General features: G+C 52.6%; 3 protein-coding genes across 9 annotated transcripts; 2 read left to right on the forward strand and 1 right to left on the reverse strand.

Annotated features, from left to right (window-relative positions):
- Positions 1 to 3,102: 3,102 nt before the first annotated feature.
- PCGF1 (polycomb group ring finger 1) lies at positions 3,103 to 5,268 on the forward strand (the record flags this gene model as incomplete). The annotated part of the gene is made up of 9 exons (XM_084234439.1): positions 3,103 to 3,195; positions 3,636 to 3,741; positions 3,891 to 4,043; positions 4,199 to 4,270; positions 4,396 to 4,501; positions 4,675 to 4,708; positions 4,806 to 4,892; positions 5,038 to 5,118; positions 5,221 to 5,268. The coding sequence occupies 9 exons, from the start codon at positions 3,103 to 3,105 to the stop codon at positions 5,266 to 5,268; spliced, it is 780 nt and encodes a 259-aa protein (XP_084090565.1).
- A 5,868-nt stretch (positions 5,269 to 11,136) lies between these two features.
- LBX2 (ladybird homeobox 2) lies at positions 11,137 to 12,658 on the forward strand (the record flags this gene model as incomplete). The annotated part of the gene is made up of 2 exons (XM_084234963.1): positions 11,137 to 11,347; positions 12,276 to 12,658. 2 exons carry the CDS (start codon positions 11,137 to 11,139, stop codon positions 12,656 to 12,658), a joined length of 594 nt encoding a protein of 197 aa, XP_084091089.1.
- Positions 12,659 to 17,075: 4,417 nt separating this feature from the next.
- TTC31 (tetratricopeptide repeat domain 31) lies at positions 17,076 to 23,604 on the reverse strand (the record flags this gene model as incomplete). 7 transcript variants are annotated; one of them, XM_084235464.1, is made up of 13 exons in its annotated part: positions 17,076 to 17,372; positions 17,551 to 17,652; positions 17,857 to 17,998; positions 18,087 to 18,177; positions 18,261 to 18,312; positions 18,646 to 18,834; positions 18,942 to 19,022; positions 19,124 to 19,180; positions 20,244 to 20,327; positions 20,503 to 20,732; positions 20,847 to 20,949; positions 23,316 to 23,404; positions 23,565 to 23,604. In XM_084235464.1, 13 exons carry the CDS (start codon positions 23,602 to 23,604, stop codon positions 17,076 to 17,078), a joined length of 1,557 nt encoding a protein of 518 aa, XP_084091590.1. The 7 variants fall into 7 exon arrangements, with proteins under 7 accessions (XP_084091590.1, XP_084091589.1, XP_084091588.1 ...); XM_084235463.1 differs by having other exon boundaries at positions 17,076 to 17,375; XM_084235462.1 differs by having other exon boundaries at positions 18,640 to 18,834.
- Positions 23,605 to 23,836: the final 232 nt, after the last annotated feature.

Genomic DNA, 23,836 nt, shown 5'->3' on the forward strand with positions numbered 1-23,836 from the left:
CAGGGCCTCCCTGGTGGCACAAGGGGTTACGTGTCAGCACTATGATGCTATCTGCAACTGCAACTAGCGCAGCACAAGTTCCATCCCTGGCCAGGGAGGTGACTTACATGGTGCAGCAGACCTCTCCTGTCTCGCCTGCTGCTCCCCTCAGCAGTGTATTTCAGTCAATCTGCCTGTTTTGTTCCCTACTCTGTCTCTGGTGAATCCTCTCACCCTCTCCCCCTACCCCCGCACCTCTGGCCTGTACCCCAGTTCTTGTATGCATAAATAAATCAATCTTTAAAAAAAAAATTTAAGGGGCCTCCCCGGTGGCGCAGCGGTTGAGTGCTGGGTTGTGAAGCTACCCTCAGCCTCTGCAGCGCTGGTTCGATCCCCGGCTGCTCCCCGGCCACCGGAGGAGGGTCCCACATGGCACGCAGACCTCTCCTGCAGCCCGCTGCTCCCCTCAGCAGTGTACTTCGGTCCTTCCGCCTGCTTTGCTCCCCGCTCTGGCTCTGGTGAATTCTCTCACCCTCCCGCGCTTCTAACTGTACCCAGTGCTTGTATAAATAAATAAATTTAAAATAAATAAATAAAAAATTAATTAAAAATAAAGAAATATTTCATATACAGTCCTTCCTTTCCATTTCCATTGATAAAACCCTAATTTAGATTATAATCACCACCACCTACATTCATTCATTTGTTCATCCAGAAAATTTGTATTGGGGGCCTCTCTGGTGGTGCAGGGGGTTAAGACACAACCTATGAAGCTGTCCGCAGCCTCTGCAGCATGAGTTCGATCCCCCAGCCGGCCAGGGAGCAACCCACATGGCGTCGCAGGCCTCTCCTGACTCACCTGCTGCTCCCCTCAGCAGTGTACTTCAGTCAATCTGCCTGTTCTGTTCCCCACTCTGTTTCTGGTGAATCCTCTCACCCCCCACACCTCTGGCCAGTACCCCTGCTCTTGTATGCATAAATAAATAAATCTTTAAAAAATTTATATTGAATGCCTACTGTGTGCCTAGCAATGAAGATACAGTTGTAAACACAACAGGAATAAAAAGTCTCTGTCATGGAGAGGCTTACATTGCGGGGGGGAGGACTGAAAAAATACTATACATATATTAAATAATAGTAAATGCTAAGAAGAAAAATAAGGAAGAAAGAAGTGTAAGGTGGGGGGTTGTGATTATCTAGAGTGGTCACAGAAGGGCTCATGGCAGACAGTACTGAAGGAAGAACCGGGCTATATAGGTATCTAAGCATTTCAAGTTGGGAATGCAGTGTGAGTGTATTCTCATGTGTCTGTGGGGAAAAGTGATGGATCCAATGTGGCTGGAGACATTGAGTCATTCAAAGAGACCATGCAAGGCCTTGAAGACCACTGTAAGGACTTTGGTCTTTATTCTCACTGAAAAGGAAGCTATTGGAAAGTTTTGAACAGAAAAGACATTTGATTTTTAAATTTGATTTTTAACAGCTTTCTTAAGGTAAAACTTACAGTAAGCTGCATATATTTGAAGTGTGCAATTTGATAAGTTTCGACATATGTGTACCCTCGAAGCCTGTGTGTGTGTATATATCTGTACACATACAATCACAATAAACATCCAACTGAAAAATTTTCCTTGTATCCTGTTTTATTCATGTTTTACTAGACTCACTCTAAGCTGCTATGTTGAGACTAGGCTAACCATAAGTGAAAATGGAAGCAAGGAAAATAGGCAAGAAACACTGCAACCATCCAGATGGGAGATGATGGTGTCTTGTGCCAAGGAGGCAAGCAGTGGCTATAGGGAGAAGTACATATTACTGAGCAGTAATTATTATTATATATTATTGACAAGTTGATTAAAAAATCAGTCATCGCATAATTTCTTGACGTATATTCACTCCAGTTCACGCTGAAAACAAAAAGGAGAAAAATGTTTCTTTCGTAGGGTAATTCCTTCTCGTCAAAAAAAGCCAGCTAGCTCCCTATTGGCTTCAGGCCTAAAGTTGCGATTCCTCAAAGGCCAGCTTCTATCAGGTGTGTCTCAAATCCACACCTTGGCCTCCTCCCGGTCCCTTTCCGCTTATTTCCCTGCACTAGGCTTTGCTTTTCTGTTTTCACCATACTTCTACACCCCCACCCCATCTCTAAATTGTGCCCACACCAAGTCCCACCCCCCCCCCCCCAGAAAGCCTTTCTGAGGTCCCCATTGGGATGTCTCCCTTCTCGAGTCTCCAATTGCATTCGGTGTTAATACTACACGGTAAATTTATCCTTGTTTTTTGATCCCACTGTAAGTACCTACGCCGGTGGTGCACAAGCTCTCGGACGCCGAGCCCTCCCAAAGTTCCGGGCTGGGCCTATGCTACCGCAGGCGCTCGGCGAGTCTGTGTGCGGTAGCGTCCTAGCCGGCCACCCCTCCTCCTAAGGCATCTGCTCTGCATTAGTCTGTCCCAGGCCTCCGCAGGCGCCGATGATTGAATCATCATCATTAACCAGGACCTGCCCCCCCAATCCCCGGCGGCAGAGGGAGGCGGGCGAGGGTGGGGGAGCGCCGTAAGATCACTACCAAGTCCCTGGAGGGGGGGCGGCTCTCTCCCACCCTACCATCCTCTCCAGACTCCGCGAAGCCGGAGAAACTATTGCTGCGGAACCGGGAGAAGGCCCGCCATCGGGATGAAGCTCCGTAACGCAGCCGCGTCAGCCCACAAGGGCGGCATTAATAGGAGAAGGCCCTGGAGGGGCTACTTTAGAGAGGTCGTCGTCACAGGAGATCGATGACCCAGAGCGTTGGCGAGCGGAGACCGCTGGGCCTTTTGGGGATAGGCGGGGGCCGGCTTTTGCAGGCTCTAAAAGTTAGTCCTGAGGTCAGGTAGGGTCTATTATGATGATCACCACGGGAGGTCAAAGTGATAGGACCCCTCCCCACAGCCCCCCCACACTCCCCAATTACGAGGGGAGAGGGGGAGGGGCCTGTGGGGCTCAGGTGAGCACACGGGGAGAAAGGGGCATGGGCGGGGCCTTACAGAGGGTCAGCGAATCCGAAAGGACCTAAGGCCCCGTTGCTGGGCGACAAGTCCCGCCCCGCAGGCGGCACCGGAAGTGGCAGGCCGGACTCAGCCTTTAAGATGGCGTCTCCTCAGGGGGGCCAGATTGCGATCGCGATGAGGCTTCGGAACCAGCTCCAGTCAGTGTACAAGATGGACCCACTACGGAACGAGGTGCAGGGGCGGCAGGGTTACTGCTGTGGTCGGCTAGCGGTGCGAACTGGGGCCGGCTAGAGGACGGGCGGTGGCTGGACAGGCGCCCAGTGCGCCTGCGCAAAGACGGGGTTCCCAGTACGCCTGCGCGATTGCAGCCCGGTTGCCAAACTCTGGGCTAAGACGCCTGCGCATTGTGCCGCCCACGTCCTGTAGTCTCCCCTGGGAAAGAAAGGTTGGGCGAGTACACGTGAGGGGAGCCCCCTCTGTTTGCGGAGCCCTCTGCTGGGCGGAGGGGGAGTGTCAACCCCCGGGAGATAATCTCCTGCTGAAGGCGCAAGGTGCGGGACTTGGGACTTGAGGGTGGTATCTGAAGAAAGAGGGGACTCCCAAGACAGGAAGAAGCGTGGGTTGGAGTTGGTGGGGGTTGGGGTGGTAATCGGTGACAGGTGTGTCTGCAGGAGGAGGTCCGAGTGAAGATCAAAGACCTGAATGAGCACATCGTCTGCTGCCTGTGCGCTGGCTACTTCGTGGATGCCACCACTATCACAGAGTGTCTTCATACTTGTGAGTGCCCTGGACTGGTTCTTCCAGGCCCTAATCCCTGCCAAACTGGCCGCCAGCCCCTGGGCAGCTTGTCCCAACCACCCAGGCATCCTGACTGCCTGTAAACTGGATTCCCAGAGGACCTGAGAGTCTCGCTTCTCTTCCTGCAGTCTGCAAGAGTTGTATTGTGAAGTACCTACAAACCAGCAAGTACTGCCCCATGTGCAACATCAAGATCCACGAGACACAGCCACTGCTCAACCTTAAACTGGACCGGGTCATGCAGGACATCGTATACAAGCTAGTGCCTGGCTTGCAAGACAGTGAGTGACCAGCGTGATTTTGAGGGTCCTCTTGAGGACTAATGCTGGGTGGATCTTGAGGTGACAAGAGCTTTGGTGGGAATTGTGCAGGTAGTTTGACAAAGAATGAAGAGTGAGAGTGGGTAATCTAATTCCCATACTCTACTCCCTTCTAGGTGAAGAGAAGCGGATTCGAGAATTCTACCAGTCACGAGGCTTAGACCGGGTCACCCAGCCCAGTGGGGAAGGTATGTCCCTTTGCAGCAGGAGGGTAAGGAAAAGCCCTCAGAGCATTCCTCTTGTCCACTTTTGCTCTCTGGGGAAAAAGGGGGAAGGAACCTGTGCTACCCTTCTCACTGCTCTGTCTTTCTAGAGCCAGCTCTGAGCAACCTTGGCCTTCCCTTCAGCAGCTTCGACCACTCTAAAGCCCACTACTATCGCTATGATGAGCAGCTGAGCCTATGCCTGGAGCGATTGAGGTAAGATGCTGTCTTACCTTGCCAACGCTCCCCCACCCTCGAGCCAGGAAGGGCTTGGGAAGAGTGTGAACTGTAAGGGAGGGCATGTTCTCTTGAAGAGAGGCTATATCATGGCTAAGGGTAAGGGAGAGGGGAAACACAGGGCTCCCTAACCTGTGTCTGTTTCCCCCTAGTTCTGGCAAAGACAAGAATAAAAGTGTCTTACAGGTGAGAGGGACTGAGGGGAGGACCTCTTTAAATGACTCACCTCCCAGGCTTCTTCCCTCATATGCCTTGCCCTCTTTCCTTCCCTTCCCATCCCCAGAACAAATATGTCCGATGTTCTGTTAGAGCGGAGGTTCGCCATCTCCGGAGGGTCCTGTGTCACCGACTGATGCTAAATCCCCAGCATGTGAGTATTCCCACAGTAGGTTTTGGTGTTTGCGGGGATAGAGGGGAAGTGGGGGGGAGGCAGACTAAGCAGGGAGGGACAGTCTAGGGTGGACTAGGGTAGTTCTTGACCTGTGCAAGAAAACTGTGCCTCATCTGCCTTCTAGGTGCAGCTCCTTTTTGACAATGAAGTTCTCCCTGATCATATGACCATGAAGCAAATATGGCTTTCCCGCTGGTTCGGCAAGGTAAGACAAGGCCAACGGAGTCCCTGGCACAGGGGTGGGCTAAGGGCGCCTTGTGGGTAAGAATACTCCAACTGATCACTTCTTCCCGTGTTCTCTCCTTAGCCATCCCCTTTGCTTTTACAATACAGTGTGAAAGAGAAGAGGAGGTAGGGGCCAAGCTCCTGCCCCATCCCTTTCCCCTTCCCTCCCCAGATATTTATGTGAAATTAACTGTGGCTCTATTTTTTGAAATAAAAACTTTTTAAAAAGCATTTCTCTTTTTCCTCCTTGTCCTACCACATACTCATACTTTAGCCTGTGTTCTACTTCCCTCAGAAACCCTGAGTTTCATCATGAAGGAGGATCTCTCTATGCCCCTGGTCCCTCATTGCAATGCCAGAGGAAAGAGATAGAGGATTCTACAATGTAAAACTGAGAAAGCATGCTAAGTGAAACCAGGCTACTCACATGAGCTCTTTTGGTGAAGAGAAGGTTTTCTGGAGGGAGGCTCTAGATGTTGAATGTTAAAGCATGTTATAAGAGGTATTCACAAGTTTTGAGAAGTCTAGGATTTTATTTTTAAAGGTTTATTTATTTATGCATACAAGAGCTGGGGTGCAGGCCAGAGATGTGGGGGGGTGAGAGGACTCACGAGACAGATTGGGGAACAGAACAGGCAGACTGACTGAAATACACTGCTGAGGGGAGCAGTGGGTGAGTCAGGAGAGGTCTGCTGCACTACCTGGGTTGCTCCCTGGCTGGCTGGGGATCGAACTCGTGCTGCAGAGGCTGTGGATTGCTTCATAGTGCAGTGCTTAACCCCTTGCGCCACCAGGGAGGCCCGAGAAGTCTAGGATTGGATAGTAATCAGGACTGCAGAAGAGTGATATTTTAGGACAAATTAAAAACTTACACTATGGGAGGAATCTTTAAAAAATGTGGGGGGAGGAGTGCAGGGAGCACATGGCGATAGAGCTGGAGACTTGGCTGTCCATACCAAGATTCCACAGATCTTCAGTATCCGAGCTAGGTAAAGCCAGGATGGGCAGAGAGTAAATGAGGAGTGGGAGCTGCTGTCCAGGAAAGCAACGACATCTTCAAGGAACAAAAGGAAAGCTGCTCGACTCGCTTAATTTAGCAAACATTCCTTACCTGAGCTTAGCCATTAGCACAGGGTTCTAGAAATAAATTCAGCCAGATTCCCTATCCTGTGGAACTCTCAGTGAAGTCGCCAAAACTTGCCCTACTGGGCAAGTAACAGATGAAGGTTAAGCAACGAGTTCCTGAAGGAAGCAAATGGGCTGCTGCTTGATCTGCCTGATCAAGCAGATGACATAAATGCTGCCAGAATCTGAGTTTAAAGCCTAAATCTCTTGCGGGGGTGAGGGGGAGGTACGCTCAAGGGGTTATGGGGAGCCTGGGGGCAAAACTTCATGTGGAGTCAGGTGCTCTTTTCCTATGACAGCCTGGGCTTCCCTTCTTGCACAGAGAAAGCTTGAAGGCAAAGAGAAAGGGACAAGTGAAAGGCTGCAGACTGCAAGGAAGAGCCTCCATGTCCTGCGCAGGCTACAGGGACCAGATTGGGGACACTGCAGAACACGATTGATTCCTGATTCTGACATGATCTCCAAGATTCCCACAGCCTTCCATGTTTCAGGTCTCATGCCTCTCCCTGCCCCTTCTCTTTTTATACTCATCTGTTCCTGAATTGGTTACCACCCCCCAGAAACTCCACCTCAGCCAGAATCAGGACCTCGCCACCGCTTTTGGACATACCTCTATACCAGCATATATTTGGAGGTTTTGGAGTAATTATATTTATTTGAGGACTTCCTATTCTCTTCTGCCCTATTTAAAATCTGGGGAGTTGACGGTCCACTGAGCATGCCCCACTCAGGCTGCTGTGAAGGAGTTCAGTTGGTGGAGAAAGGGTGTTCCCAAGGAATGACTCTGGAGGGAGAGGTATGGACTTGGAGGGGAGAAGAGTAAAAAAAAAAAACTCCTGGAGAATTTTCGGGGCTCAATCAACTGTAGGAGTTAGGGAGTTGATTGGTTGGGCCTTGGCTGCAGCTTTGCATCTAGAAGGCACAGTCAGATGGCAAGTTTGCCCGAAGCCCCAGATCTGAGGACCAAACCTAAGGATGAGGCCCTTGACTACACAGGGCTTGACTCCAAGTTGAGCTGAAGACGCTCTGGCCCGCGTCGGGGGTGGAGCCTCTCCGCCATAGCTCGGCGGAGCCTTCTTTTTGTCTGTCAGCAGCGGAGGCGGTTGCAGCTGCGGTGTGTCTCGGGAGGTGCTGATGCTGACCAGCTGCGGGCTCTGCCCCGCTTCCCTCGGTCTGTGGGTCCAGTCCCCCGCCCCGTGGCTGCCCCATGTGGACCCTGTACCCGAGATCACTCGGGTCTCGATCTGAGTCAGGTCAGGCTAATCAAGCCTTTCGTTATCTAGGGTGCGGGCCGTGGCGCAACGATCAAAGAGGGGGCCGCAAGTTTGCTGGCGCTGGCAGCTGGCCCTCGAGCACCTTTGACCTCCAGGCGTTGCCGGAATAGAGGCAGCAGTCCCTGTCCCTGCCCACCTTTCTCACCGAGCTGTTTCCAAGGGCCACACTCACCTGGGAGCGAGAACCCAGATTTGCCCCAGCCTTTGATTTTGAGAATTGGTCCCTCTCAGCCTGGCCAGTCTTACCCACTGGCTTGGGGTGGCGGGGATGGAGACAAGGGACTTGCCTGGAAAAGTGGGTCTCAGGGTGTGTATGTGTATGTATGTTTCAGGAGTGGGGTTTTGGTCTGAATTATCCCTTTGCTCGCAGCCCAGCCATTACCTCCACCCCCAAAGGTGACCAGCACACAGAACTCTGAATTAAAGATCTGGAAGGAGTTCCTAACCCCAGGCCCTAGAAGTAACAAAACTAAAAAAAATTAAGTGTCTGAATGGGTTTACTCCATAGTTACACAGTAACGCTTTCTGAAAGAGAAGCTAAGCCCAGCAGCGTGGGAGGCAGGTGGAGGAGCCCAGTGCCCTCTGCCTGGAAACTCCTCCCCAAACTCCCACTGCCCTAGCAATCTGGGCAACGGATTTTTCCTACAGGGCTGGGAGGGCCAGGACAAGCAAGTCTCTGAGCCTAACCTTCTCCCTCCACTGCCCTAGAGGGTTATTCTGAAGATCCCCTATCCTCTCCCTTCTCACCCACCCCCACCATGCAAACAGAATTCAGAGGAATGCTTGGGGACAGGATTGAACAGCTGGTGCCAAGAAGAGGGGGATCAGGCTGGGACAGGCCTGGGTGAGAGGCTGAGGGAGACAATGGAGTGAGGGGCAGCGGAAGAGGTTCTGTGTCAGGGAGTGAGAAATAATGTGGGGTGGTGACGAAAGGGAATAAAGAGTGAGCTAAGGTGGAGGGAAATCTGAAAGCGGGAGATGAATGGTGTGAGAAAGCCTCCTTAAGTGGGAGTGGAGGCGTCTTCCAGAGGTAGTGAAAGTCAGAATGTGAGGAGTACTGCGGAGGGAGGGAGTGGAGGACCCTGAGATGTCCTCCGAAGGGTCTAAAAGAAAGTGGGAGCCAGGGTCTCCCTGCAGCACAGCGGGTTGAGCACAGCGCTGTGAAGCCGCCTGCAGCCTCTGCAGCACAGGTTCGATCCCGGCCGGCCAGGGAGATACCCACATGGTGAGGAAAGTCATTTGACTCAGTTTGGGCTGTGGGGTGATGGTGCTGGCAGATAACTCTGATAAGCATTCCAGGCAGGAAGGGTTAGACCCTGGTAGGAAGCCAGAAGAGGTGCCCAATGACTGACCAAATGCTGCGGAGCATCTGGGCTCCCAAACTGGAGTGGGGGGCTGCCTATGAGACAGCTGAGTGCCTCCCACCCTGCCCAGATCCCAGGTTTAATCTTTTAATCTCCCTCATTAATCACTCACCCTCCTTCTACCTCCCTCTGAGGATCTGGTTTCTTGCCAGCTCAGGTTCCAGGTTTCACTGGGAAAAGTCCCCTTCTGTGGCCCCACTGTTATCTGGACAAGTCCCTGGCCGCTGGGACAACCTTAGTCTGGCTCTGCTGTCAGCAGCCTCCTCCCTTTACTAGTTTCCCTTTCCCTCTCCTCCCCCAAACCACATCTGGGGACTGTCCAACTCCATTACCTGAGGCCTGCTTTGGGGGGTGGAGGGGAGCAGTAAGCAGGAGAGATATAAGGAGAGGAAAACAATGCCCCTAGAGAGAAACCTACGCTTCCCACAGACACACTAGTAATTGAGAGCAGAAGAAGAGATGACATAAGAGCCACACAGAAGATGCATGGTGAAGGCTGCAGTGTCTGTTTGGTGACAGACCTAGGACATGGGCTAGACAGTTCTGCTGCCTCCTGGGAGCTTCTTTAATTGCAGATTAAGTGAAACCACGAGGATGGACAGAGAGCTGAGGCTCCAGCCAGGAGGATTTCTCCTGAGCCTCCCCTGCATCCCGCCATTAATAATCAATTAACAAAGTCCTGAGGCATCTCAGCTTTCTTCTGTGGCTTGACTCTGCTCTCTGACCCAGCAATGGTCCTTTGGGCTGAGTGTGTTGCTCAGTCTGCCAGGGGGTTACTATGTGAGTGTCGGGGAGGGGGGTGAGGGTCCCTGGAGGGAGCCCTTCACCTTAAAGATGCTGTGATCTCTACCTTTAATGGGTGGGCCAATGCCTCAGGCCATGTGAGGTTCCCTGACCCCCATTATCAAAATGCCCTTATGACCTTAAGACTTAAGCCCAGAGAATGCCCAGGCTATTTGGGGGTATAATATTCAAGCAAAGCCCTTGCCTTGCTGGGCTGGGTTTCTACCAGTGGGGTTATACTGTCCCAGAGTTGCTTTCTTCCTACAAAGAAGGGTTGTAGAATGCTCATAGGGTTGTGAAACCAGGACTAGAAGAGGCATGGAAGAGAAAAGAAACAGGACACAGATAAAATAGGAATGCTTATCCCAGGCCATAGAGTTTGTCCTAGGTTGGCAGAGATTTCTGCCTCCGGATCTGGTTGGATGCATACAGTTTGTCCTTCAAGTCAGGCTTCAAGAGGGAGTGAGCTTGGTGCTCCTAGGCAGTGACGTGTCCCCAACCACTGCTGCTGGCTGCTGGGCAGGTTGGGGAACCCAAGACTGTAACTACAGTGTTTCATGAGGAGACAAAAACAGATCAACTGGTAGACCAGCTGGTAAACCAGAGGATCTCCAGACAGGTCAGGCTTCGTTAGAAAAGACTCTTCTTGGACAATAGCAGTAACTATTAGTTGTTAGTTGTGTCCTCTCTGGATGACCAAGTCTCTGGCTACTTCTTGTGTTTTGACTTCCTTGGGGCCTCTGAGCCAACGGTGGCACAGCCTCAGTTCCAGCCAGGGAGCCTCCACTCACCTGTGCTGTTTCCTCCTGGCTCCCCCATTATTCCCCTGCAGTCACACTGCCTGGCCGGGTTCTTCCAGGTCTCCGGCCCCCCTCCCCTCGCTGTACTAATAACTTCCAGCCGGCAGGACCTCTTTAAGAGCAGGGGTGGGGCGAAAGGGGGTTGCAGAATGAGGTCCTTCTTAGGTGGGCTGGGGAATCCTAGCCCAGTCAGCTCCGATGTCCCTCAGGATTTTGCAAAGTCCCAGTCGCTGAAGCCAGGGAAAGCAACTTTACTGCCGAAGAATTTATGACTCTGAGAGGCGGCGAGGCGAGGAGTCCCTAGCATACAGAATCTGGGGGCCGCCCTCAAAGGGTTGAGCCCGAGTGTGGACGGAACCTTACCTCCCAGAGCAGAACAGCCTCTTGGACGGGTGTGGTGGGTTGTTCCCTCAGCTGCTCTCCGCGCCTACTCACCCTGCAGTAATACCGCTACCCCAACATCTACCAGCGACAGACCCACCGTGGCCCAGGATTGGGGGTGAGGGCTCAGGGGGAGGGGCACACCCGGCTGGGGCCCAGCGCTGGGGGCGGGTCCGAGGCTGGGGGCCCAGATCGGGAGCCGCAGGCTGGGACCCCGGGAGCTGCCGAGCCAAGCGCAGAGGGTTGTCGGGCCGCCACGGTCGGTCCGGCCATGAGCTCCGGACCTCGGACACCCCGGACACCCTTCAGCATCGCAGACATCCTAGGCCCGCGCATGGTCCCCCGAGGGCCCTCCGCCTTGCAGCTGCGGGAGTCGGTCCCCGGCCCCACGTCGCCGCTGTGCGCGCTGGAGGAGCTGACTAGTAAAACTTTTCGCGGACTTGACCTGCGCGCTCCGCCACCCTCGGAAGCCGTAGCGCCCGGTATGTTGCGCACAGTGACCTGACCTTCTCCCCACCTCTCTCCTCTAGGCTCCCGGTCTTGAACCGTGGTCGCCACCCTAATCCGCCCGCTGTTCTCAGCCCACGTGCCAGGACTTGCCTCTCCCGCCCCTCCCCGCCCCTCCGTTAGTTCCCAGGCTCCGCGGCGGCTCGGGAGGTCGCGGGCGCCGAAGGGAAGGGTCTGGCTGTCGAGAACTGAGAGCCCCTTGGGTTTCTTCACTGTAGGCGGGGCAATCGCGACAACGAAAGGCCGGAGAGGAGACAAAAGGCCTGAACTGGAGAGTAAACTTGTGAGCTAGGGCAAGGGCGGTCCAGAAGGTGCGGGGAGGAGAAGCCCAGGCCTCTCGGGGTGACCCAGCTCCTCTGCAAGCCGCTCTCTCTTTGGGGGAGCAATAAAAACAAGAGAAGATCCTCGGAGCTGCAAGGGCTCTGAGGCTCCCGACTCCATCTTTCCCTGCCCTTTGTACCCCCCTTTTGGGCTGGAGGAGGGGACGCCCGTAGTACTCAAGATGAACACTCCGGGTGCCCGACACAACCCACGAGCCGAAGGACGGCCACGGTTAGAGTCCTCTGACACTCAGCCATTTGGGATTAGCTGCCCCTCGGGGCCTGTACCGCTCTCCTCCCGCTCCCCTGTCCCCTCAAGATACTCTTGGGCTTTTGCCTCCCATACCCCACTGCTTCTTTCACCAGCCGCTTCCCCTCCGTTCTGCCCACCCCTATCCCCTCTGCGCCCCACCTGCCCCACCGAGCGCAGTTTGGTAAGGGACTACGGCTCTGGCTTTGCTTCCCCGCTCCCCCAACCCGCACCTTGCCTGGACTCCACCCCGAGCTTTTCCTCTGGGGCGGTGGCCTGGTTCCCGCAAGGCTGGAGACCCTCGCCCTATCCCCGCAGGAGGTGCCTCTCCAGGCGCGCTGGGCCCGGGCCGGGCCAGCCGCAGACGACGGAAGTCGCGCACGGCGTTCACAGCGCAGCAGGTGCTGGAGCTGGAGCGGCGCTTCGTTTTCCAGAAGTACCTGGCGCCGTCAGAGCGCGACGGGCTGGCGGCGAAACTCGGCTTGGCCAACGCGCAGGTCGTCACGTGGTTCCAGAACCGGCGCGCCAAGCTCAAGCGCGAAGTGGAGGAGATGCGCGCGGACTTGGCCTCCCTGCGCGCCATATCCCCGGAAGGCCAGTGCCACCTCGCCGTGGCCCACGGCGCCCCGGGCCCAGGCCGGAACCGGGGCCTCGGCCCTGCCCCGCCTGACTCCGGGCGCCACCTGTCAGACGAGGAGATACAGGTGGACGACTGAAGACAAGGCAAGCCGCCAGCCCTGGCTCTGGATCCCTGGACTCCTGGCCTTCGCGATCCCAGTCCTGCTGGGATTTGGGGGTGAAGGGAGGGTGTGGGCCCGGGCCTTTTCCAGCTCACAGTTCGGACGCCCACCTTCTCCAACTGTTGAAAATAAAGTGGAGACTCTACCGAAGGAGGTCTCTGTCCTGGCGCCAGGAGCCAGAGAGAGCAAAAGCTGATTGCCGTCCACGCTTGGCCCGGCGTTTTAAAAGTGGCTTTCCTTAACTCTCAACAAGGTTAAATTAATTACAAGGTTAATTATAAGGTGATATCATTATGCCTGTTTTACAAAGGGATTCCCCTTAGGACAGGATTTTGACCAGAGCTCATCGACCTGCTAGGGCGACTCCAGGCTGAGATGGGGGCAGGGCTCTAGCGGTATTAGTGGCCATTGGACTCCACATGGCCTTTAATACACCGCTGCCCTGCCTCCTCCTCCCAGACGCAGGTCCTCATGTCTGCCCCTCTTCCCCACTGCAGAGTGCCGCCTTTGTGCCTGATTCTCTCCTCTTTCCCAACCCTTACGTCATTCAAGGGGTCTGCGTTCTCTTTTCTCCCTGCTTCACCAAAGTGACTCTAAGAGGAGACACTAGCAAAGTGACACACGGGCAAACCTCCACTTCCTGGAATTCTACCTGCACTTGGGAGGCAATGTCCCGGCCAGGATAGTGGCCATGGCAGGAGGGTGGGAAGGCACCAAGAGCATGCTGAGGTGGAGCTTAGTGCTGCCTTCCTCTGGCAACTTCAGAGGTCACTCTGCGGCAGCCTGACGTAAGGAAAGAGGGACAATGGTATTGCTACAGGCTTTGCCTGACTGGATGCGGGACCATGCTCCAGAGGCTTTTCCGCATCATCCCTCTTCTAGTCAGTAGTCCCCGTCACTTCAGACCTTCCTATGCTTTTGCACAGCGGCCACAATCCCACTCTCAAGGGCCTCGGGAATAATCCACTGAGGTTTCAAAGGTGGAAGGAGTCAGCTAGGACCTCAGTTGCAGGTGAAAGTTCCCCGGAGGAGATATTTCAGGGATAGTGAATAAGGCTAGAAGGCAGAAGGGAACCTGACATTTTCAGACAATAGCTACCATTTACTGAACATAGTCAAGTGCTTTGCCTGGATTATTCTTTACAATAACCCCCTGAGAAGGGCCTCCCCAGTGGCGTGGTGGTTGAGCACTGGGTTTCGAAGCTGCCCACAGCCTCTGCAGCACCAGTTTGATCCCCAGCTGCTGGGCGAGGGTCCCACATGGCTCACAGACCTCTCCTGCCACCCGCTGCTCCCCTCAGCAGTGTGCTTTGGTCCTTCTGCCTGTTCTGTTCCCTGCTCTGGCTCTGGTGAATTCTCTCACCCTCCCGCGCTTCTGACTGTACCCAGTGCTTGTATAAATCAATCAATCAATCAATCAATCTTAAAAAAAATAATAACCCCATGAGATAATGAGACTTAAACTTCATTTTGAGGACAAGGAGACTGCCTCAATCACGGAAACTTGACCATGTGGTGGGAAGTGGTGGGATGGGGACTAACCTGCTCACTTGTCCCATTCAGGAGCTCATCCTTTTGGCCACTACTGTTCCTACAACTATGGCTGTGTGAAACTGAAAGAAGGGGTTTAACAGAGAGAACAGAAATGGCCAAAGGTAGGAATTTAGGCATGTACTGAGGTACAGAGCATGGTCCTTGAAGGTTTTAGGGAGGAGAGGCATGAGGGCAATGCTTGGGAAAGGCTAATCTGACTGTATGTGCAAGATGGGTTAGAGATTGGCAGAGAACTGAGGAAGGAGTGACTCTCTGGCCACTGCAGAAGGAAGCAGCAGAAAAAATTCAGGGCGAGATTAGGAGCACAGAGGCGAGAGGGAGGTTGTCACCAAAAAATCATTGAGTCCCCCAGTGACCAATGACTGCATGAGTTAGTGACAAACTTGTAAACCTGGGCAACTGGAAGAAAAATAGTATCATGACTAGAAAAAGACAATGACCTCTAGTGTAGAGTTAAGAACCTGTGAGCCAGTATGTGTAGAAAACACTCTTCGCCTCTTCAATACACATAGACAATACATATAACTCCCTGGTTTCTGTTCAGGACCCCATTCCTTATTTCTTCATCCCCTTCTACAGGCTGCCTCTCTGATTAATCTGCCTTTAGACTGAGGTGACCAACTCTTTCTTCTTTGCCCAGAGTTTTTCCAGCTGTAGTTCTGAAGCCCCACAGTGCAGGAAGCCCTTCAGTCCCAGGAAAAGCAGGATGGTTGGTCCCTTGCTTTCCATCCCTGGGAACTCAAATTGTTTGATCAGAACCCTACTAGTTAGCAGCATGAACGTGAAGCAAAGTAAAAGCAAGGTGTCAGGTGTCCTGTGGCTCTTGCAAAAGAGTCAAGTCCAGATAGGCTAAGAGGTAGTGGGGGAAGGGATATTTCTTTGAGAGGCTGAAAGAGCAAGAAGCCAGCTCAGCCTGAAAGCAAAGATATCACACAGCAGTGGTGGGTGGCTATCCTTTGAGAGGCCAGAAGCTTACGGGAATCCTCAAAGTAGACAAGACACTCTGCCCAAATCTGGGAAGGCCATACAGGCAGGTCTCTTATGGAGTCACTGTAATATAAGAGACCCTTAAATAAATATAACCACCTCTTCCCCACTTGGTGAATAAACTGTGGGATGAACGAAGAATTCCCAGGGAAAATACTTCTAGTGAGGAAGGTAGGATCCAGTCAAGTTAATTGGCCCTGAGCTATAACTCCCTTTTGTTTCCCTAAATTCCAACCCAGTGCTGCCACCTCTTATAATAAAGTCTTAAATCCAAATTCAAACCTGTCCCACCAAAATGGCCTCTGGATGTGTGTCTTCCCTGCTAGGTCCTGAAATAGTGCTTCTCAAATGTAAGGGTACCTTAGGATCACCTGGAAGGCTTAGTAAGAAGACACAAATGGCTGAGCCCCACTCTTGCAGCTTCTAATTTAGAAGGTCTTGGGTGAGACCTGAGAGTTTGCTTTTGTAACAGGATCTTCTGTGATGCTGATGCTACTGGTCCAGAACCACAGGCCCAGTCTCCTCCCTTCAAACTAAGACAATCATGAATACATAGAATAGTTACGAAAATCAATTTATTTAACACACACTATATGCCAGACACTTGGTAGGGATTTTCTTACACTCTTTCAGTCTTCACTACAGCCCCCATTTTACAGAGGAGAGGACTGAGGCGCAGATGTTGAAGGACCTGCCCAAGATGACCCAGCTAGTACTGGCAGACTTTATATGCCGTATAGTATCTAAGGGCTTTCACTATGAACAATGAGAAGAATTTAGGGAACCCCTACACAAAGGAGGTACTTCAACCCCTCCTATATCCAGGTGTGAGTGGTGTTGAGCAAGACCCATAGGGCAGCAAGAATCCTTTGTCCTGATGAATGGTTCCTCTGGGAAAGACATTCCAGGAGGCCCAAAAGTTCCCTGAAGATTCACTTTTAACTGAGCTGAGAGTCCCACACAGGGATAGGGAAGGATCAACCAGGGGAAGCTGCTAGGGTCTTACAGGAAAAGTCAAAAGGAGATCATGATCTTCACACAGGAAGTAGAGAATTGTAGCCTTTTCTGGGAGCAGTGAAGCAGGGATTGTGGGTGGAAAAACTGAGTAAATTCATGGGGAGAGGCAAATTACAACATGCAGTGTCCGAGTGGAGGAGCGCAGTCACAGGGACAGCAGCCTGGGCACCTGTGGAACCCCATCACCAGGTGAGCCAGCAGTCGGGGAGCCTGGATAGGCATGGGTTCTGCTAACTTCATGCAGCAGCTGGCAAGGCACTTCCTAAATGCAAACCCTTGGTTAATCTTCTAGCAATGGGAGGAGGTGAACACCAGCCCACTGGGAATAGGAGAGGTCAGCATATTGCATAGAGATGTGGGCAGGAAATGGCATGAGGGGCTAGAGCTGAGAAAATAGGGCAAGAACTAGAATTAAGAAGAGGTGAGCCTTCATCAAGGTAAAGAAAAGGACTCACACCTTATTCATCACTGTGACCCCATTCTTGGGCCCAGAATTCTGGATGGTGAATGAGTTTCCCCAAGGATCAAGAGGTAGAGCAAACCCCAAATCTTCCCTGCTGGGTCTGTCATAGTCTGAAAACCTGAACTTTTGTGTGGTTCCCTTCTTGAGTGTTGGTGGATCTCATTTTCCCTTACTGCTCCCAGAAGAGGCCTATCTGCTTGAGAATCAAAGAAAGGCTGTTTCAGTGGACCCAATCCCAAGGTCTCCATGGTGAGAGAAATGACTGTGGTTTGAGTCCAAGGGCTCAAAATACGCAGTAAACTGCCATTACTCAGTGCCCCTATCCCTGTGAGATGCGCACATGGCCTTGCCCTATGAGGGACAGGTCCTCCCTCATCTGGCCTGAGGTAGATGCTGGGGCCGAAGACCTGGGGTGCCCCAGCCCTTTGAGGAGTCCTGGAGTTGGAAAGAATGGGGTCTTCTACTCTGAGTCTGAGGGAGGGGCGAGTTGTAGTGGCTCAGGGAACGTGGGGGATAATGCAGGGGTGGAGACAAAAGGCCAGGGGCCCTTGGAGCAGTGCTTTGAGGGTGACTGAGGGAGAAGAGGCCTGGGGCCCTGGGTTCAGCATGTGGAAATGGCTGGAGAAGCCCAGTCGACAGAGGTGGCACACGAATTCCTCCTTGCTGAGCCTGCTGAGAAGCGAAGAAGGGCAGCTGATACGCCTTTCAGCAGTACAGCCTGCTCCTCTTTCCACCACCCCCCGTACCCCTACCTGCTCAAGGGGAGAGGGAACACTGGTTGGTGTTGCAACCCTGGCAAATTCTCCCTTTAGCCCCCTCTGCACCACAGTGGGCATGGTTCCCTTACCAGAGCAAGGTGCAGAAGGCAAGAGTGGAGCTCCCGCGCTGCATCAGGCTGGGACCCACTTTTCAGAGTCTCCTGGAACACAGCAGCTGCCTCCTCAAAACGCTTTGGTCCCACAGGGATTTGAAAGAGGAAAGAGGACTTACCAGAGGAACTTGAGAGTGGCCCCTCTCCAACACCGGCCCCAGCTCCTCGCACCATTAACATTGCGATGGTGTTGTATGAGGAGCTTATTTAAAAAAGGTTAACACAGACCCATCCCCACTGCATCCCACCCACATCCCTCTGCTTCCAACCTCAGACCATTACCTGCAGTCCCATCAAGGCTTTGCCTAGACGGAAGAGGCCCCTGGGCCAGCCAGGCCGCAAGGTAAGGGCCACCTGGGCATCAGCCAGGGCCCACACTGGTTGACCTAGCCGCTCATGGCAGAAAGAACGATTTCCAAATAACCTGATAAAGACAAAGTATCCAAAAGTCCAAGTCCTCAACACCTTGCCTTACCCTGACCTCCCAGCACGGTGGCCAAGCCCCCACCTACCGGTGGTCCCGGGGATTAAGCTTCAAGGCCTGGGTGAAGAGGACCACGGCTTTATGGTAGAAACCATTTTGGGCAAAGCTGGTACCTAACTCTGGGGAGGCAAGAGGATGGGAAGGCTCAGATGGCGTTACCCCAGGGAGGGTGGGGTGAAGAAGGAGAGAGAAAGAATCTCACTTGCCAGCTCCTGGCTCTGCTGTAAGGCAACTGCCAGCAGTCCTGGGGGTGCCTAGGGATGGGGAGCAAAGTCAAGAAGGCTTCAAGGTCTCATCCTCCCCAAATCCCCCTTCTTTGTTCAAACAATTAACACTGTAATGACTCTCACCCAATTCATGTAGTTCTCATGGCAGTTCGGCCAGGTGGTATCATCCTCCCTACCTGCTTGTCAGGGAGACTATCCAAGGTTCAGGTGCCAATGGCAGAGCCTGACCTCAGGTGTTTTCATCCTAGCACCAGAGAACTCCACCCACTGGGCATTGCCCTTAGACATTGGACTCCCCAGAGCCCTCTGGTACCCTTCTACCAGGTCTAGCTAAGGTTCTTCTGTGCACCTCACCTCTTTCTTAGGACTCTGCTTGGGGTTTTCTTTCCTTGCAGAGCTTCTTTTTTCCTGGCTTATCTTCTCTGGGGGACCTGGGTTCCTGTCTTGGGGCTCCTGGTTCAATCCTTTTTCTCGGTGGGTACTAGGGGGCCAATCCCCAACTTTGCGCAAAGCCATAGACACAAAGGTGCTAGACAGATCCAGTAAGTCCTGTAAGCAGCAAGGAAAGTTAGGGAGGGGATGGGGATGAAGTATGCTGTAGCGAAGGGGAGGAGAGGCTAGGCAGAGACCAAACAGGGAAGAAAAGGGGCTCTCACCTCTTCCTCACCACTCTGTCCCTGGGCTGGGTTCCCAGGGCTTGGCGGGGGACTCCCATCCCCATCTGGGTTGGCCTTGGCCTGGATGGAAGATGGATAGGTGCAGAGTTGGGATCCCCTTGAGCCTTCTGCCTTGACAGCCCACACTTTCCAGGCTCTTGGTATTGACTGTAGACACTTACCTTAGGCTCCCCACCACTCTGCTCCAAGCGCTCTTGTCGCTTTCGATCCTTTTGACGCTGTAATAATAATGACAAGGAGGTGGAGGAGGGTATATTTTGAGCACTGTACTTAAATACACACAAAACACAATTTATATATTGAGACCAACTTTTCATGTCCATGATAGACTAAGAGTTTTACATACACTATCTCCTATTTATTTATTTATTTTAAAGATTTATTTATTTATGCATACAAGAACTGGGGTACAGGTCAGAGGTGTGTTTGGGGGGGGGGGTGAAAGGATTCACCAGAGACCGACTGGGAAACAGAATAGGCAGATCTACTGAAATACTGCTGAGGGGAGCAGCAGGCAAGATAGGAGAGGTCTGCTGCGCCATATGGGTAGCTTCCTGCCCGGGATCGAACTCATGTTACAGAGGCTGCAAATAGCTTCATAGTGCTGTACTTAACCCTTGTGCCACCAGGGAGGCCCCTATTTATTTTTAATACAAAAAGGATTGAGCCAGGAGCCCCAAGGCAGGAATCTAGTCCCCCAGAGAAGATAATATCCTTTACTCCTTGTCCTCTACAAGGTAGATTTTGTGGTTAGCCTCATTTCGCAGGTGAAAAAGCTGACACAAAAGTCACCAAAGGGCCTCCCTGGTGGGGCAGGCAGTTGAGCGCCGCACTGTGAAGCTGTCCGCAGCCTCTGCAGCACGGGTTCGATACCAGCCAGCTGGTGAGAATCCCACATGGCTCAGCAGACCTCCCCTGCCTTGCCCGCTGCTCCCCTCAGCAGTGTACTTCAGTCCTTCTGCCTCTTCTGTTCCCCGCTCTGTCTCTGGTGAATCCTCTCATCCTCCCGCGCATCTGGCTTGTACCCCGGTTCTTGTATAAATAAATAAATCTTTAAAAAAAAAAAAGTCACCAGAGAGGATTCTCATGGTAAGAAGGAGGCAGTATAGTGTGACTCCAGAACCACTGTCCCATGTGGCCTCCCAGGGACCCTCCAGTCCCTCAACTCCTGGGGTCCACAGCAAGAAGACCCACTGCGGGTCATCTTGAGCTCACATAAATCTCCTCTCTTTCCCTTCCCCAAATTGTCCTTTGCCTCCACCCTCTTTACCCGCCAGCTACCTTCTTCTTGAGCCTTTTCTTCTCAGCTTTCTGTTTTATACGTTCTTCCTCAGCCACCAGCTCCTCAGCCAGGTGGTTGGCTTCCTGGAGAGGGAAGATCAGGTGACAGGAAAAAGAAAAAAACAAGAGAGAATGAAAGGCAAGTAGTATGAAAGGATCTCACAAGGGGGGATTTCTCCAAATTAGGGGGGATATAGACTTGGGAATATGGGGGTTAGGAGAACCCTAGAACAAGGAAAGGACCTTGTGGTAGACTTACCTCTTCAGTCAGCAGGAGCTTCTGGGGCATGGTCACCTGAAGCACGCTGGCTGAATCACTGGGGAAGGATTTAGAGGCAGAGGGGCTTTGAGGGCAGGGCTCAGACCGCTGGGGTGGGCATAGGAAGGACTTTCGGAGACCACAATAGGTGCCCAGTCCCTCAGTCCCCTTGCCCCTGTCACTCTGTTCACTCCTTTTCCCCTCATCACAGAAATGGCCCAGGAGATAATCTGTCAGAAGGGAGAAAGAGAAGGGAAAAGAAAGGAAGGTGAGAGAGGAGCATGTGAGGGCCAGCCCTCCCCAGGGTACCAGCCTTGATCCCTGGCTTGCCCCTCACTCCCCACCATGGTGCCACAGCCGCAGCCGCCCGCTGCTCCCATCCACTTGGATCCGGTGCAGGCCCTGGGGATCACTCTCCACAAGCCGATGAAGAAAATCCACTATGTCCTGGGAGGGGGAGGGGAGGGGAGGCTGGTGTTGGGGGGAGCTCTCTGAGAGAGAGCAAGGGGCTTGTCTGGGTTGACTCGTTCACCATGGCAACCACAAACCAGCCACACAGTCCAGAGAACCCCACTGGCTATCCTCCCCCGCCCCCAGCACCTCAAAATATGTTGTTCCCAACTTTTATGGCAGTTCACGTCCCTGCATTACTCTCCTGTCTTCCCAAGGACTGGGTGTGGTGTTCACCCCAGCCTTCTCCACCATCCAGCACCTCCTCTCCCTTTGGCCTGCTACTAGGTCAGCAGCACAGAGTTAGAGTTCTCTTACCTGCTCTTACCCTGCCATATCCTTGAAAACGAACAGCCCCCTTTAAAGCCCCTTGGAGCCTGGAGCCTGCTCATGCTTACTCAAGTGCAGCAGCTCCTGGCCGGCCTCTCCTCTTGCACTTCATCTCTTTTCCCCCAGAACCAAGGTCTCAGTGATTACTCCCCTATTCAAAAACATCCAGTAACCCCCCAATGGCAGGGTCATAGGCAGGATGGAAACTAGCTCTTCAGCCTGGGATTTAAGCTTTCCACAGAGCTCCCTGGATGACCTTCCCCATCTTTCCTCGCATCCTCCCTTAACTGCAGTCCTGATGGCAGAGGGCTTTCTTCTAGCCTCAGAGCTCTCTTCTGCCTGTCTTTTAGTCTCTCTTGGCTCCGAGCTTCTTTCTCATCACATTTTGTTCCACCTTTAAGATCCAGTTCAAATTCCATCTTGTCTCAAAAGCCTTCCCGGACCCTTTTATCTCCAGTTATCTCTGCCCTTGCTCAACCAAAATGCACTCACATAGCTAATTATAAAACTTAGTTATACAATTACAATTATTATTCATTGCTTTTTATTGCTCTCTTAACTTGTAAGGCAGCATGGAACTGGCAAAGATACTGCGCTGGAGTGTAAGTGTTTGTATCCCTGTCCTAGCTCTGTCACTGCCTGGCCTGTTGATTTTGTATCTCAGCTTCCACATTCATAGAATGAGGCAAGACTCTTCAATGCTTGGCCTGTACTTTTGTGATTCTGATGAGAATTATTAATCAGTTAGTGTAAGCTAAGGAGGACAGGAATCATCACATCTGTATTTGGCCTAATCAGGCCTAAACAGAGAGGAAGTCCCATACCCACAGCCATACCCATACCAACACAGGGGGTGGCCCACTGACTGAGAAACTTAGAAGTTATGTAAAACTCCAGAGTGTTAAAATAATGTATAGGCAGGAACTCAGATCACGTTGTCATCTTTCTAAACAATTTCAGAACTTTTTTCTCCCCTCAGGAGATAGTCCTGTTTTAAAAGCAAATTTATTTATACTGCTGGGCACTTTTATCAAGTCTTATTCTTCCCAGTGCCTGAAAGAGCACCTCAGATATATAATAGCTGGTACTCAATAAGAGTGTGATGACTGAGCAAATACAGAGATTGGTGGGGAGTCTATTCTAATAGGAAAGCAGGCAGGAGCTGTATCTAAAGAATCAGGTGTGGACCCAGAGTTTGTCCTGTCAGTGATGGGAGTGACTTGGGAGAGCAAAACACTCAAAGAAAATAGTACTGGGGTAGCAGAAGGGTCTAGGGGTGGATCGTTTAGTTAGGAGGTCATTACACCTTTTCAGGCTACTGAGAATGAGTCCTTCAGTTAAGGCAGTGACAGCAGAAGCAGGAGTGGAAATGATGGATCTGATTCCAGACATTTCAGAAATAGATTTTAGTGGCTAAATGTGTAAAGGAAAGGGGGATATATTCTATTATATACTGGATTTAAGGAAATGGATGGATATTTGTGTTATTAATCAAAATTACGATGGGGGAAGGAACCAATTTGCAAAGATGATGAATTAATTTCTGAACTTGAGTTTGAGATAACCAGGAAGCAGTTGGAAGTACAGCTTCTCAATGCTCTCAAATCTGATGCTGCCCTTCCCTCCTTGAGGATATCCAAAAATTTCTGTGCCAGACGAAGTCATTTGCTGCCTTCTTTTCCCGCTTCATCTTTGGTGGTTCCAACAAAATTCACCACTCAGATCTCAATTGAATGAGATCCTCTTAACTTTTCCTTGTTTTATGTCTGGGTTCACAGTTTCCCTGTCTTCATTAGATCTTTCCCCAAGGAACTTCCACCCACTCCCCAAATTTTAACTCAGAGACCCTTATCTGCCAGATCCCGCCCACTCCGAGCACTGGTCGCAGCGTGGTCCCGGGTCCTCGGCCCGCCCTCCACCAGCTGAGCATTCTGGAAGACCCAGCCCGATACTCCGACTCTCCCGCTTTACCCGGACTCAGCACCCAAGGTTGAAAAAAGGCACGGGGACAGGCGGAGGGGACGAGGAGTTACCTCTTCGCCGTAGTCCTCTGGACCGAACTCCTTGCAGAGTCTGGGGACATCAGCGACCCCTAGCGGGCAGCCGGGCCGCAGCGGGCAGTCTACGGAAAAAGAAGGCGGCAGCGGTCAGGGGGCTTGGCGACGCCGGAGCCTGAGCCCTTGGGCCCACAGCGCGAAGCGCAAAACCTAACTGCAAGCAGACCCAAGTACGGTTGCCACTGCCCTCTTAGGTTTCCCTCCCGTCGGGTCACACCTGCTCACCTAGCTCGATCCGCCCCACAGCCCTCGGAATCGGCGCCATCTCCCGTCAACAGTGACCCGAAACCGAAAGATAGTCTCGTTTTTGATACTCGCGGAGGGGCGGAGTGGGCCTGGGGGCAGCCATCTTTGTTAGGGGCAGAAGCCTCCGGTTACGGAAGGCGAGAGAGTCCACGACGGCCCTGGCGGCTCCCCGGAAGGCGGGGACGGCTCTCGGGCTGGGGCGGAGTCCGGGTCCCCGCGGGCGTTGGGCTGTGCGGAGAAGCGGGAGTCGT

Source organism: Talpa europaea, assembly GCF_964194135.1.
Source record: "Talpa europaea genome assembly, chromosome: 6".
NCBI classification, from domain to species: Eukaryota; Metazoa; Chordata; class Mammalia; order Eulipotyphla; family Talpidae; genus Talpa; species Talpa europaea.